Consider the following 13,513-nt stretch of genomic DNA (forward strand, 5'->3'; position numbering starts at 1 on the left):
CCCGACCGAGAGAGGACCGAGCGGACACATGGCCTCTCCATTCCTGTCCGCGGGGACCACCACGGGCGACAGCGGCGGAGAGCTGAGCTCGGGGGACGACTCCGGTGACGTGGAGTCCGTCCCGAGCCCCGAGAGCGGGGCGTCGCGGAGCCTGGCCGAGCTGTTTGAGGAGGCGGCCGCGCACCTGCAGAGCGTGGTTCACGTGGCCAGCAGGGAGCAGCTCCTGTACCTGTACGCCAGGTACAAGCAGGTAAAGTCGCGGCGAAGGGGAGGATGCGGGAGAGCGACGAGAGGCCTTCCCTTTCCAACAAAAACTAATAGCAAGCGAGCTTGGTAAATGGCTAGTAACGAAGTGTGTGTATGTGTTGTTTGTTTTTTCATCATCCCTTAAAGATTAGCATCGTTACGGACATGGAAAGGACCTGTCTGCTCTCCTGGGAGTGATGTTTAGCGGGACACTAACAGTTTTCCTATGTCTTCCTTGACTTGCTCAATGCCTTTGCTGCACTTAAGCTTTTACCAGCTTTAGAACCGTTACAGAATGAGGATGACAAAATCAGATTTGTCAGTCACTCTTGCCAAAGGGTTATATGGATGTAAGGTTAAAAAAATATATTGTGAGATCCTAGAGAAGAATATGATTGTAATAAAAAGGGCAATGCAATACAAAACAACGTATTATTACTTTCTATTATTGTGATTTTTTTAAAACCCTAAATGCCGTAGACATGTTTTGGCTGCATATGCTAAGAGAGTAGGTAACTTGCCTATAAGTCAGTCAGAACTAGAACTAGCTTGTAGCGCCTGATCCTAAGACTCTGAACTTTATTTGGAAATAAAAATAATACTATCACCTCAGACATTTTTAATATGTCATTCAAAGAGATATTGAGTTAGGTACCAGAAGGAAAAAATAATTGCTTTATCATAATCCACAAATACTTACTCAGCATCTTTTATGTGCAAAACACCTGGGTATTATGCCTACAGGGAATGCAAAGAAGCAAGAGCATCATGCTACTTACCTTTAAGAGACTTACTAATTTACTTGAGTCTAGGTTTAAACTTGCTGACAAGCATTGAATAACAATTCAGGAAAACTCCAGTTTTTTAGAACACTGGAAGCAATGAAGTGCTGGGTAATAGCCCATTTTATTTTATTAAAGTTTTAAAAACTTTTCCTTTGCCTCTTGGTATCTATTTTTCCCTGTATTTTTTTTTTTAAATAGCTGGTGGGGTCCCTCTGTATTCTTCAGCTGAATATACTGAATAGAGATGAGCCTTTTTTTTTTTGAAGACTGATGAATATTAGTTAAATTAACCTGAGAGATACAATTGTAGACACAGGTGGTATAAATCATAGTGTTGAATGAAAATTGCCCCTGAATTGGCCTTGGAATTTTCTTTCTTGTAAAAAGTTCTGGATATCTATTTTCTCTTTGGTCACTTACATTAAAGTAACATTAAGAGGAGACTTCTGATTATTTAACAAGAATTTATTGAATATTGTGCTAGGATTGTATGTAATATGTATAACTGATGATTCTCTGGGCAGTATAAGACTCATTTTCTCCAAATTCCCTAGAGAACATTCTTTCTAGGACATACCTTTATTATTGATATTAGTGTCATCATTATTGAAGATTTGATTTCTAAGTCATCAGTGAGCTGCAGTCACCTGTCTCAGGTGTGCTCACTTCATCCAGATCGCCTGGAAGAGGCGTGTCCCTCGCCCTTTCAAGAGTTTGATGGAAGGGTGTCTAGAGATATTCTGTATCTGGAAAATAAAATCCTTCATTATTAGAGAATAAGATTATGCTTACTTAGATATGACATTGGGATACAGTTTTCCTCAATATCCTCTAAATAACTTATTTTTAACAGAATTCTGAGACTGTTAAAAGTAGCATCTTTGATAGAATAATAAAGTTGAAAGTCTACAGTATAATTCTGCATGGTGGAAAATTTCTCGTAAAATACTTACATTTTGTACTTTGGGCTGAATGAGGTAAGGTTGTCAGCAGGAAGGTAATAAAAATGAGCAAAGATATGAACCTTTTTTTCTCAGGTATAGCTTTAAACTTACCTAATAGCTCTTATAGTTTCAAATACACTTATGGCTCCAAAATCATCTTTTAGTGACATTTCCAAAAGGTCACACCAATTAACAGGGTGTTTTGGGGTTTTTTTGTGTGTACTAGCCTACATTCTCCCAGCAAAAGATAACTAATTGACACCTATAAAAACAATAGGACAATAAAAATTTCTAATTCCTTTTGGCTTCATTGTTCAGGAGCCTTCAGCACTAGCACAAGTTAGACTACTCATATCCTCCTACTTTAACCTGGGTACACTTGATTCATTGGCATTCACCATTGGCAACCTTTGTTGAAATATTCTGTTTCAAGGGCACTGGATATGTCATATATATCAGAGAAAACAGTTTAGAATTCAGGGGTCCTCAAACTTTTTAAACAGGGGGCCAGTTCATTGTCCCTCAGACCGTTGGAGGGCCGGACTATAGTTAAAAAAAAAACTATGAACAAATTCCTATGCACACTGCACATATCTTATTTTGAAGTAAAAAAACAAAACGGGAACAAATACAATATTTGTATTTGCATGTGGCCCACGGGCCGTAGTTTGAGGACCCCTGGTTTAGATGCTCTGTTAAAGTGGTATGTTTTATAACTCTATAGTTTATGATTCATTATCTAATGATTCGGAAACTGCTGCTCATGGTGTCCTAAAATCCTATAGTTTTATTTTCTCAGTCTTTTCTGGATCCAGAACTGAATTTTGGGATACAAAAGCTCTGTGTCAGTTGGGATACAGGGCAGCTGCTGGACTTTTCTTTTCAGCTCACATAATGGTCTGGAGGTAGTTGATCTAGGACTGGTAGGGTGGTTCTGCCTCATGAGATCATCCAGGGGCTTGGGCTTTTTCTATCTTGTAGCTCAGCCATTCCCCAAGGCAGCAGTTCTCAAATTATGGTCTGTAGACCCCAGAGAATGCCTGAGATTTTCTCAGGGGATCTGTAAGATCATACTATTTTCATAATAATACTAAGACACTATTTGCCTTCTTTCTGTGCTGTCATGGTGGATAAAACTGCTGATGCATTAGAATGAATGAAGACACTGGCAGTAAATAGTACTAGTAGTCATATTTCTTTGCCACCATGCACTCAGAGTAAAAAAAAAAAGCCAGTTTCACTTAAAAATGTCTTTGTTGAAGCAGTAAAAATGACTGGTTTTTATTAAATATGAACTTGAGCATAAGTCTCTTTAATATCGTGTGTGATGAAAGGGGGTACACACAAAGCTCTCTTGCTGCAGACTGAATTATGTTGGCTATTTCGAGGAAAACCACTTATGTAATTTTTGAGTTGCAAACTGAGCTATCCACTTTTTAATTAAACATCACTTTTACTTAATAGAACACTCACAGATAAACTATGCTTATTCAGATGTGAGCATTTAGCACAGTGGTTCTCAGCCTTGACTGCACATTAGAATCACCTGGGAATCTTTTCTTTTTTTTAAAATATTTCTTTATTGATTTCAGAGAGGAAGGGAGAAGGAGAGAGAGACAGAAACATCAGTGATGAGAGAGAATCACTGATTGGCTGCCTCCTGCACACCCCCTACTGGGGAATGAGCCCGAAACCCAGGCATGTGCCCTCGGCCGGAATCGAACCTGGGACCCTTCAGTCTTCAGGCCGACGCTCTATCCACTGAGCCAAGCCGGCTAGGGCAGGGAATCTTTTTAAAATCCTGATTTCTGGGCCTCATCCTCTGGAAATTCTGTTTCTTTGTTATAGGGTGGGGCCACAACATTAGTAACAAACAGAATTTCCGGAGGACGAGGCCCAGAAATCAGGATTTTAAAAAGATTCCCAGGTGATTCTAATGTGCAGCCAAGGTTGAGAACCACTGATTTAGCAGAAAGTTTCTTGAAAATGATTCAAGTGAGCCTATCACTTTATGGAAAACAACTGACAGTATTTGTTGCCAATGCGAACATTTGAGCCTTCAAGTGAAAATTAGGAATTTGGAAAATCTGCCACAGGAGCTTGACAGCTTCCTAATACTGAAACACTTTTATAATATTAGTGATGATTTTAATGATTGTGAACTTTTGCTGTTGTATAGGGAAATGTGTCAACATTTGGAAGGTCTGCATAACTTAGTAACCATGTTTCCTAAATATTGCATGGAGTAATGTTACAAGTTATGTGTGAATATAAAAACCTTTCAAAGTGCAAGTCAGAACAATGGATTTTAATGTAACTGAAAAATTCATTCATATGACTTCAGATTCCAGATTGCAACTAACCTTAAAGAAACTGTCACTGAGTTTTGGTGTGGCATCAAAGAAGAATATTCACAATTATCTGAAAATGCTGCTAAAATACCTTTCTTTTCTAGGAGCATATCTGTGGGAAGCTGAATTTTCTTCATATACATCAACGAAAGCAACATGTTGCAGTATATTGAATGCAGAAGTAGATTTTTGAGAATATATTAAGGCAGACATTAAAGAGATTTGCAAAATGTAAAACAGTGTCACCTTTTTTATTAAATTTTTTTTTTTTTGCTTTAGAATGATGGTTATTTTTTTATAAAATTTTGTTATGTTAACATATGGGTTTATTATTTTTAAGTGAATTAATACATATTTTTTAAATGTGTTTTAAGCAGGTGTTCAACAAAACACCTACTTTCCCTAATGCTAAATATCCAATCTGACCCCAGTCCACTTCTCAGGGATCTTTTAAATATCAGTAGCTATAACCCACATAAACAAAAGCTCTTTGGGACCCTCAGTTTCTAAGAGTGTAAAGGGATCATGAGATCGAAAAGTTTGAGAACTGCTGCCCTAAGATCCTCTGTCCATGGCCAGAGATAGCTCACCATCAGCACATGCATGATTTAGCCCGGGCAAAGGGAAAGGGAAGGACAAGCCTTTTTTTCTTTTTTAAGAAAGATATTTATATAATTTTTACACACATTCAGTTCCCTGTGCCTGGGCAAGAGTTGCATGGCTATATGGATGACCACGTGTCTGGCTGAGACTTGTATTAATGTTGGAGAAATGGAGAATAGATTTAGCCTTTGTTTCTGCCTCTGGCTGATGTCTGGTTAAAAACAACAACAATAATAATAATAACTATCCTTTTAATGTCCAATAGTTCATCTCATTTCATATTTCTATCATTTCAGTAGTTCAGGTGATTTTAGAGATGCCAGAACTGAAGCCTAGATTCTGTGTAACATATATAACAGTGTTACAGTAAAGGAATACAGTGGGGCCTTGACTTACGAGTGTCCCGACTAACGAGTTTTTTGAGATACCAGCTGTCTCTTGGCAGAGTTTTTGCATTGAGTTGATAGAGTAATTAACGAGCTCGAATTAAACTCGTAAGTCAAGGCCCCACTGTATTGGACTGTGGAGTCAAACAGTCCTGGATTCAAACCCTGACTACTCATTAGGATTTACTAATGTGTAAACCGCAACAACCCTCCTCAGCTGCTCTGTACTCATTTATAAAAGGTGTTTGTAATGGCAAACCTAAAGGGATTGTTGTGTGGCTTGTTTGATATACCATGGGTGGAGCTTTCGCACACCAAATGCAGCTGCTGCTCTCTCACCTGTGTCCCTTCATAACGGCTGCTGCTGTGTAAGTGTACATTTTAATAATCAGATTGTGACAAATTGCTAAGCAAATGATAGGGATGATAATTGTTATGATTTCAGAGATGGATGGGATCATTGTGGACTGAAAGTGTCCTTAGAATCTGAACCTTGAGTAGGAGGTGTAGCATTTTGGAAAGCTCAGGGAAGGCATTTGTGGTGAGGGGAATTACTACATTGAGCAAAACTCAAAAATCCACAGGGCGCAGTGAGTTAGCAGTCTGGTTAGCAAGTAGACCATCATTTTGATTTTAGCAAAATTCAAGTGTAGAAGAGTAATAGGAATTAGTGAGAAGATCCCTGAGAAGTGGATTGGGATCAGATTGGATATTTAGCATTAGGGAAAGTAGGTGTTTTGTTGAACACCTGCTTAATACTATTCATTCTATAGTCAACAAGCATGTTTACCTTAAGTTAGGCACTATATTAGGTGCAATGATTGAGTTAAATCACTTACACACATTCAGTCCTCTGTGCCTGGGTTTCTTGCAGGCTGTATTCTAATAGAAGGATGAGACTTTACACAGAACTTTCTAACACAAAAAGTGAAAAATACTGTCATAGATTGTATCATACAGAATAAGTGCTATGAGAGTTTATCGGAAAGGGAGATCACTTCTGGCGGTAGGAATCAGGGGCCGGATAGTGAATTCTGCACTTGTGTGAATTTCATTTAATGTTTATTCACAATGAAGCTAATTACTGTATAGTTTAATTGGATTAAAAGTAAGTATTGACCACAAACAGAAAAGATTATTATGGAATAGATAGAATTTATATTGTTGAGAAACCCTTGAAATTTTTTGCACAGCCTCCAAAATAAATTTATATTGATTAGTTTCATAATAGGGCACTTTAAAAATAGTGTGTTTTATCCTGGAATTTGGGAGAGATAAAATGTTACAGTGTTATGAGCATCAGTATAAATAAACAATATTATGAATTGTGATAATTGTACTTTAAAGTTTGTTTATTGCAAACTTTAAAATTGTTCTGTATTATAAGTAGTAATTAGGATTGCATAATCTATATTTATAATTTGTCATATATAATTTGTCTATTAACTTAGGAATGTAACTGTTTTTCACCCGTATTTTTAAAAATATATTTTTATTGATTTCAGAGAGGAAGGGGGAGAGAGAGAGAGAAACATCAATGATGAAAGAGAATAGATTGGCTGCCTCTGCATGCCCCCTACTGGGGTTTGAGCCTGCAACCGGGCATGTGCCCTTGACTGAAATTGAACCCAGTACCCTTCAGTCTGCAGGCTGATGCTCTATCCACTGAGCCAACCAGCTAGGGCTTTCATCCAGATTTTTAAATGTATTATAGTATTAGATAAATTGTTTTATGCAGTAAGCAAAACCAGCCTATATTTAAAGTTTTTTTGTTTGCTTTTGCAAAAATGTTAAATTTTGTTATCCTATATAGGTGCAAATATTTTCTAACCAGTAGTTACTAAGTACACATAATAGCTTTGAAAATAAAAAAGTTTCTCTGGCATTTCTTTGAAAAATAAGTTCTTGATTTCCTCCCTCTTCATTTAGGTCAAAGTTGGAAATTGCAATACTCCGAAACCAGGCTTCTTTGATTTTGAAGGAAAGCAAAAATGGTAAGAAATTATTGGACTCTATTGGGGTTGTTGGAAGTGGTTTAGGTGTTTAGGAATTAGAAATGGATGAGCAGATTAAAGAATTATTTTTATATTAATCTCCCTGCCGTAGACTGATAAGGGCAGGCAGTTGAGAGAGAGATTAAAAGAATCCGATTTTAGCTAAGTCTCCTAAAGGATTCATATGCCATAATGTTGGTATGTAAGTAGTTCACAGCAGAAATACATTCCTTACGTAAGAATAGCTTCTTAGAGAGTGACCATGTGAGCTATTGCTGGAGATTTCCCTTTCCTGTCATACAGTCCCCACTTCTTCCTCTGAGAAGAGCAGGTGAATCCCCAGTCCTTACTCTTTTCCCCGACCCTGTTTTATCTCATCTCTAGTGCTCTTCTGTTCCTTGCCCCACCCAACACAGGAAGGAAGTGCTGACCATAACCTTTTGGGAAGAAGGGGAAAAAAACCCAGATGCTTACTTAATTCACTTCTTTATTGAATATGTAAAAGGATTATACCCTCCCCAGTTTTTTTGCTTGTAATTGAGAGGTTCCCTCTTAGCCTATGAAGCCTTATTTCCTCTTACCTTGCCTAAATGAAAAAAGAAGAATTGCATACAATAGGGAACCTTAGTTATAGCAGGAAGAACTTTGAAGCATTAGCCCTGGAATTAAATGTATAGAGGGTAGGGTTTTTTAAAAAATGAAATATGGTTGTAGAGAGAAGTGCTAAACATGAATTGTAATTTTACCTTCTAGAGCAGTGCTGCTCAAAATGTGGTCTCCTGGACAGGTTGCCTGTCTGAACTGTCCATTACCCAGCCGTTAGGAGAGGCCGAGCTTGAAGCCAAATGTAAATCAGTTACGGCAGCAGTTCTCAACCTGTGGGTTGCAACCCCTTTGGCTGCCGAACGACCCTTTCACAGGGGTCGCCTAAGACCATCCTGCATATCAAATATTTACATTACGATTCGTAACAGTAGCAACATTACAGTTATGAAGTAGCAACAAAAATAATTTTATGGTTGGGTCACAACATGAGGAACTGTATTTAAAGGGCCAGAAGGTTGAGAACCACTGAGTTACGGCATCAAGCACACTGCTTGGTTCTGCTGACCTGTTTGAGTGTGTACTGTAGGACATCTCAGTGAAGGACGCATGCTTTGATTTTCATTCAGGCCCAAGGTTTCTTTGCTGGTGATAACGAGTAGTTCTCCGACCGCGCTTTATTACTGTTGTAGAGAATACCTGACATAATTTTTAATTGTGAGGTGTGCTTTTTAAAAAATTTATGACAATTTATAACTTCATTATTTTTCTCTGTTTTAATTTTTTAAACAATTTTACAAAGTTTAGATTTTACAACCACTCTAATATAATTCAGGCAAGAATCTAAATTGGATGCTAAAACCAGGAGATGAAAAACTATTGGGGAGCAATTTTTATTCATACTTACCCACAATTTACTTATTAATTACAAAGAAGAAAATGGGAGATACTGCTTTTACCAAGTCCTCAGTCTTATCACCGATGATGGGACAATCTGATATCGTGCCCTCTGACGGAATGCACTGTAAAGGACATGTCACCCATGTATTGCTCTTGACAAAATATTTAACCTGATTCTAATCATGATTAATTGCTTTTGCTATGAACACTCTTTGGTGAGGGGACAATCAGATAAGTCCAAATGGAGGGATATTTTATAAAACAGCATGTTGGGATTCTTAAAAATATCAATATCATGGAAGATAGAAAAGGCTAAAGATACATGAAACTCAATGCTGTGTATGAATCTTGATTGGCTCCTGGTCTAGGAGAAGAAAGATATGAAGGAAATTATTGGCAAATCAGGGAAATTTTGTTGTATTGATGTTAAATTTCCTCAGTTTGATATATGCTGATATATTTATGAGTGAAGTGTTAGGATATATACGAGGAACTCTCAAGAGATTCAGTTAAAATAAATTTAGGAATCTCAGAAAGGTGTTCTATTCCTCAGAGGAGCAGGAAGGTGGTTAAGAAAATATGTGTCTGAGTTCTGGTTCACAGTGGACCAGTAGGTTTACTTCCTGGTGGAAGTAGAATCGGTAGGGAAAAACCAAGAAGGAGCCTGTTGTGGCAGCTTGCAGAAAAGAAAACGAAAATATTACTCTGGGCTTAAATATACTTGGTATTTAAACTGCACGAAGTCCCTACCTTCTTACCCATTGGTGTATTCTCACCTCTGTCCTCACCAGCCCTCACTTGTGAAGTTTCTGTGGAGGCCTTGGGATCCATGACTAGCAGATTAGATAATAGCAAAAGGGGGAGGTGTACTTTTTATATCTCAAATAAGAAGTTTGAGGCATTTTTCCAGGGAATGTTGTTTTGTGTGATGACTAGTTTCCATGTTACCGAAATGTAAGCACAGTTATGTTATAAGATGGCAACTACTTGTATTGGTCTATATACAGATCAGACATGTTCAACAGGGATGTGAAAGTTGGTTTTGGGGAGTTATAAAATCTTAGATATTACAATGGTTTGTGGTCTTACAAAATTCAACAGATATGCAATATATCTGGACTACTAAGATTTCATGGGAGAAGGTGATTAGAAAAAATTGTGTAAAGGTTCCTTAGGTGTGGTGAGAAGATCTGTGTAGACCAGTGGTTCTCAACCTTCCTAATGCCGCGACCCTTTAATACAGTTACTCATGTTGTGGTGACCCCCAACCATAAAATTATTTTCGTTGCTACTTCATAACTGTAATTTTGCTAGTTATGAATCGTAATGTAAATATCTGATATGCAGGATGTATTTTCATTGTTACAAATTGAACATAATTAAAGCATAGTGATTAATCACAAAAACAATATGTAATTATATATGTGTTTTCCGATGGTCTTAGGCGACCCCTGTGAAAGGGTCATTCGACCCCAAAGGGGTCGCGACCCACAGGTTGAGAACCCCTGGTGTAGACCAAAGTAAATACAAAAAGAGAGGCTCGTCTATGGCTTATTATATCTGTATCCCCAGACCTGTAAAATGTGTATGCCAGTTTTTTAAGAAACATGCTGTTTGTGTTACTTATACTTAATGATGGGTTGTTTGGGATATTCTAGGGAAGCATGGAAAGCACTTGGTGATTCCAGCCCGAGCCAAGCAATGCAGGAGTATATTGCAGCAGTTAAAAAATTAGATCCAGGTTGGAATACTCAGGTAAGACTTAATGATTATAAATAATGCTTTCCAAAAACATATCATCTTTCTCTCAAATAACTGTTTAAATCTAAACTTACGTTTAAGTAACATTCTTAAAGTTTACTTTCTCAAATCAAAAGATTCTAAATTTATTGCAATATTTATCTATCTGAAAATACGATTGCTTAAACATTAATATAACCAGCTACTGATACTGAGAACGTCTCTGAATTGTAGAGACTTTTAAAAAAGCATAGCAATAATTTCAACCATGTAAAAACTCAATTTATTTCAGAATTTGAAAGAGTTTAACATTAATTCATCACTATTAAGAAATGGTAGGTATCTCTTGGGGTTTGTTTTTTTTTTGAGCCCCTACTGTGCAAGTACAAAATGATTATTGATAGGAATAAACTATGAATAACATGCTTCTGCCTTTATGTGGTTTAAAGTATATTAGAGAAGATGAAACATACCGAAATATGATTAATCGTATAAAACAATAACATCCAAGTGCTAGGGAATCCAGTGGAAGCAGAGATTACTTTGGACTTTGGGGGCATTGGATATTGTTCACTTAAAAGACTCTTTTTCTAGTGTACTTATTGGAGAACATTTATAAAGAATTTATTAAAGGTGGAGTTGCTACTTTATTTAAAATTTTTAAAGCCATGGTTGGCAGGTGTTTCAGTGGGATAAAGGCTGGATCATTGCCATGTCAACAATACAAATTGAATGTATTTCTTTTCAATAGAAATATTTAGGCCAAACTTTTCAGCAGTGAATGAATTCAGCAATTTTCAGTGTTTCTGATAATAAGTTATTTCATGGGTACATATTAATTACTAGTATGAAGGAATTTTGTTCCATTAATCACAAATTCTTAAAATGTCAGAGTTATGAGGAACCTTAAAGATTATATATTATGACATGTAAAAGTATATCGTAACTGTGAGTTCAAAGTGGGACAGATATCTTTGATAATGTGATTTGGGTGCCATTGAAACATTCCCTGATGTTTTCGATGTACATGAGTATTCATTCTCAGAAATATACCATTTTATTAATATCTTTTATAAAACAAGTTTGCACACAAATATCCTGTATGATAGTTAATATGCTAACTAGACCAGACAGCAGAACGACCTTCTGGGATGACCTTCCGGAATGACCAGTGGGGGGGGCGGGGTGTGAGGCTGCCAGGGCTGCGAGGGCCTACTCTTGCACGAATTTTGTGCACCAGGCCTCTAGTATAGCATAAAGATCCTAAGAACTTAAAACCTGAAATTCAGTGGTCAAAACAGGTGCTCTCTGAGCTGAACTCAGCCTAAACACATATGGCACGATGTTTAAAACAAAAAGACACAAAACTTAAATGTCTTTAGATGGGCTCTTCAGGTCCTGCCACTGTGGTCTCAGTTCTTCCCTATTGATTTAGCTTGACTTTTTCCATTGCCTGGCCTATGTAGACATTTGAGTTTATAACTCCTAATTAATGATAGAATTTATGATTTCTTACCTTCAGTATTTTAATTCTAAATAAAATCTGTTAACTATGACTCTTACAAATGTTTGCAGAGTGCCTGTGTTTAGGTAGTTCTTATGGAAATCCAGACAGGCATTAAGGATGCTTTTAAAAAATATCTGAACCTCACCTATTGAACATAAACTTAATTTGTAAACCAAGCATAATCAAAGGTACTTTCATATAAAGAGCATTCTTTAGTACATTATTCTAAATATATTTTGACATCATAATCTACTTGTAAAAGGGAATTTTGTTTCATTTACATTTAAATTTTTAGTTTAAGCACTCTGAGTTGGTCCCCTTTGTCTCAGTTTTTCTCCTTGTTTTTTATTGTTAGGGGACAGAGCATAACCTCAGTCTCAAGAGATTTGGTATTCAGTTCATAATGTTTTAGGTTAAAGACTCATTTTCTTTTGATGTTCATTTCTAAAAACAGTGGAATAATAACTCATATGCTAAATGTGCTGAGCTATTTACACATGTATTCACCTTTGAAATCTTCACAAGAATCTTAAGAATTAGAAACTTTTATTGTCTGCATTTTAAAAATGAGGAAATTTAGGTACAGAGAAGTTTAGTACCTTGTCTAAGATTGGGCAGCTAATAAATGATGGTGCTGGAATTTGGGTTTATGCTGTGAGTGTAGAGCCCCACTCTTAATCACTCTGCTCCCTGTTCTGTAGCTTTATATATGTCTCTCTCTCTCTATATATATACACACACACATACACACACACACACACACACACACATGATCTTGATTATGTAATGGCAGGATTTACTTTTTTCTCATTTCTGAATAATATTTCATTATATATATAAACTACATCTTATCCATTCATAGATGGACACTTAAATTGTTTTCATATCGTGGCTATTGCAAACCATGCTGCAGTGAACATGGGAGTGCAGATATCTCTTTGAGATCCTGATTACATTTCCTTTAGATATATACCCAGAAGGGGTATTGCTGAATCATACAGGAGCTATGTTTTTAATGTTTTGAGGAACCTACATACTGTTTCCTGTCATGGTTATACCAATTTACATTCCCACCAACAGTGTACAACAGTTCTTTCTCAAAGTCAGGAATGTTAACATTGATTAGGTATTATTGGCAAACTCATAGTTCATACTCAAATTTATCATCTATCTAAAAATGCCCTTTGTAATTATTTTTTAAAATTCTGATTCATCATACAATCCAGGATCATGCATATCATCCAGTGGTCCTGTATCTTTAATCTCCTTTGATCTAGAGCAGTGATGGCGAACCTATGACACGCGTGTCAGAGGTGACACGCGAACTCATTTTTTTGGTTGATTTTTCTTTGTTAAATGGCATTTAAATATATAAAATAAATATCAAAAATATAAATCTTTGTTTTACTATGGTTGCAAATATCAAAAAATTTCTATATGTGACACAGCACCAGAGTTAAGTTAGGGTTTTTCAAAATGCTGACACGCCGAGCTCAAAAGGTTCACCATCACTG

General features: G+C 36.8%; 1 protein-coding gene across 1 annotated transcript in view; it reads left to right on the top strand.

Moving 5' to 3' along the window:
- Positions 1–6: 6 nt before the first annotated feature.
- ACBD6 (acyl-CoA binding domain containing 6) overlaps positions 7–13,513 on the top strand; it is a 134,474-nt gene continuing 120,967 nt past the window's right edge. The window contains exons 1-3 of the mRNA XM_005880231.2: positions 7–250; positions 7,245–7,309; positions 10,411–10,507. Coding sequence (XP_005880293.1) covers positions 29–250; positions 7,245–7,309; positions 10,411–10,507 — 384 coding nt within the window. The 5' untranslated portion in view covers positions 7–28. The remainder of the gene's footprint in view (positions 251–7,244; positions 7,310–10,410; positions 10,508–13,513) is intronic.

Source organism: Myotis brandtii, unplaced genomic scaffold (genome assembly GCF_000412655.1).
Source record: "Myotis brandtii unplaced genomic scaffold, ASM41265v1 scaffold630, whole genome shotgun sequence".
NCBI lineage: Eukaryota > Metazoa > Chordata > Mammalia > Chiroptera > Vespertilionidae > Myotis > Myotis brandtii.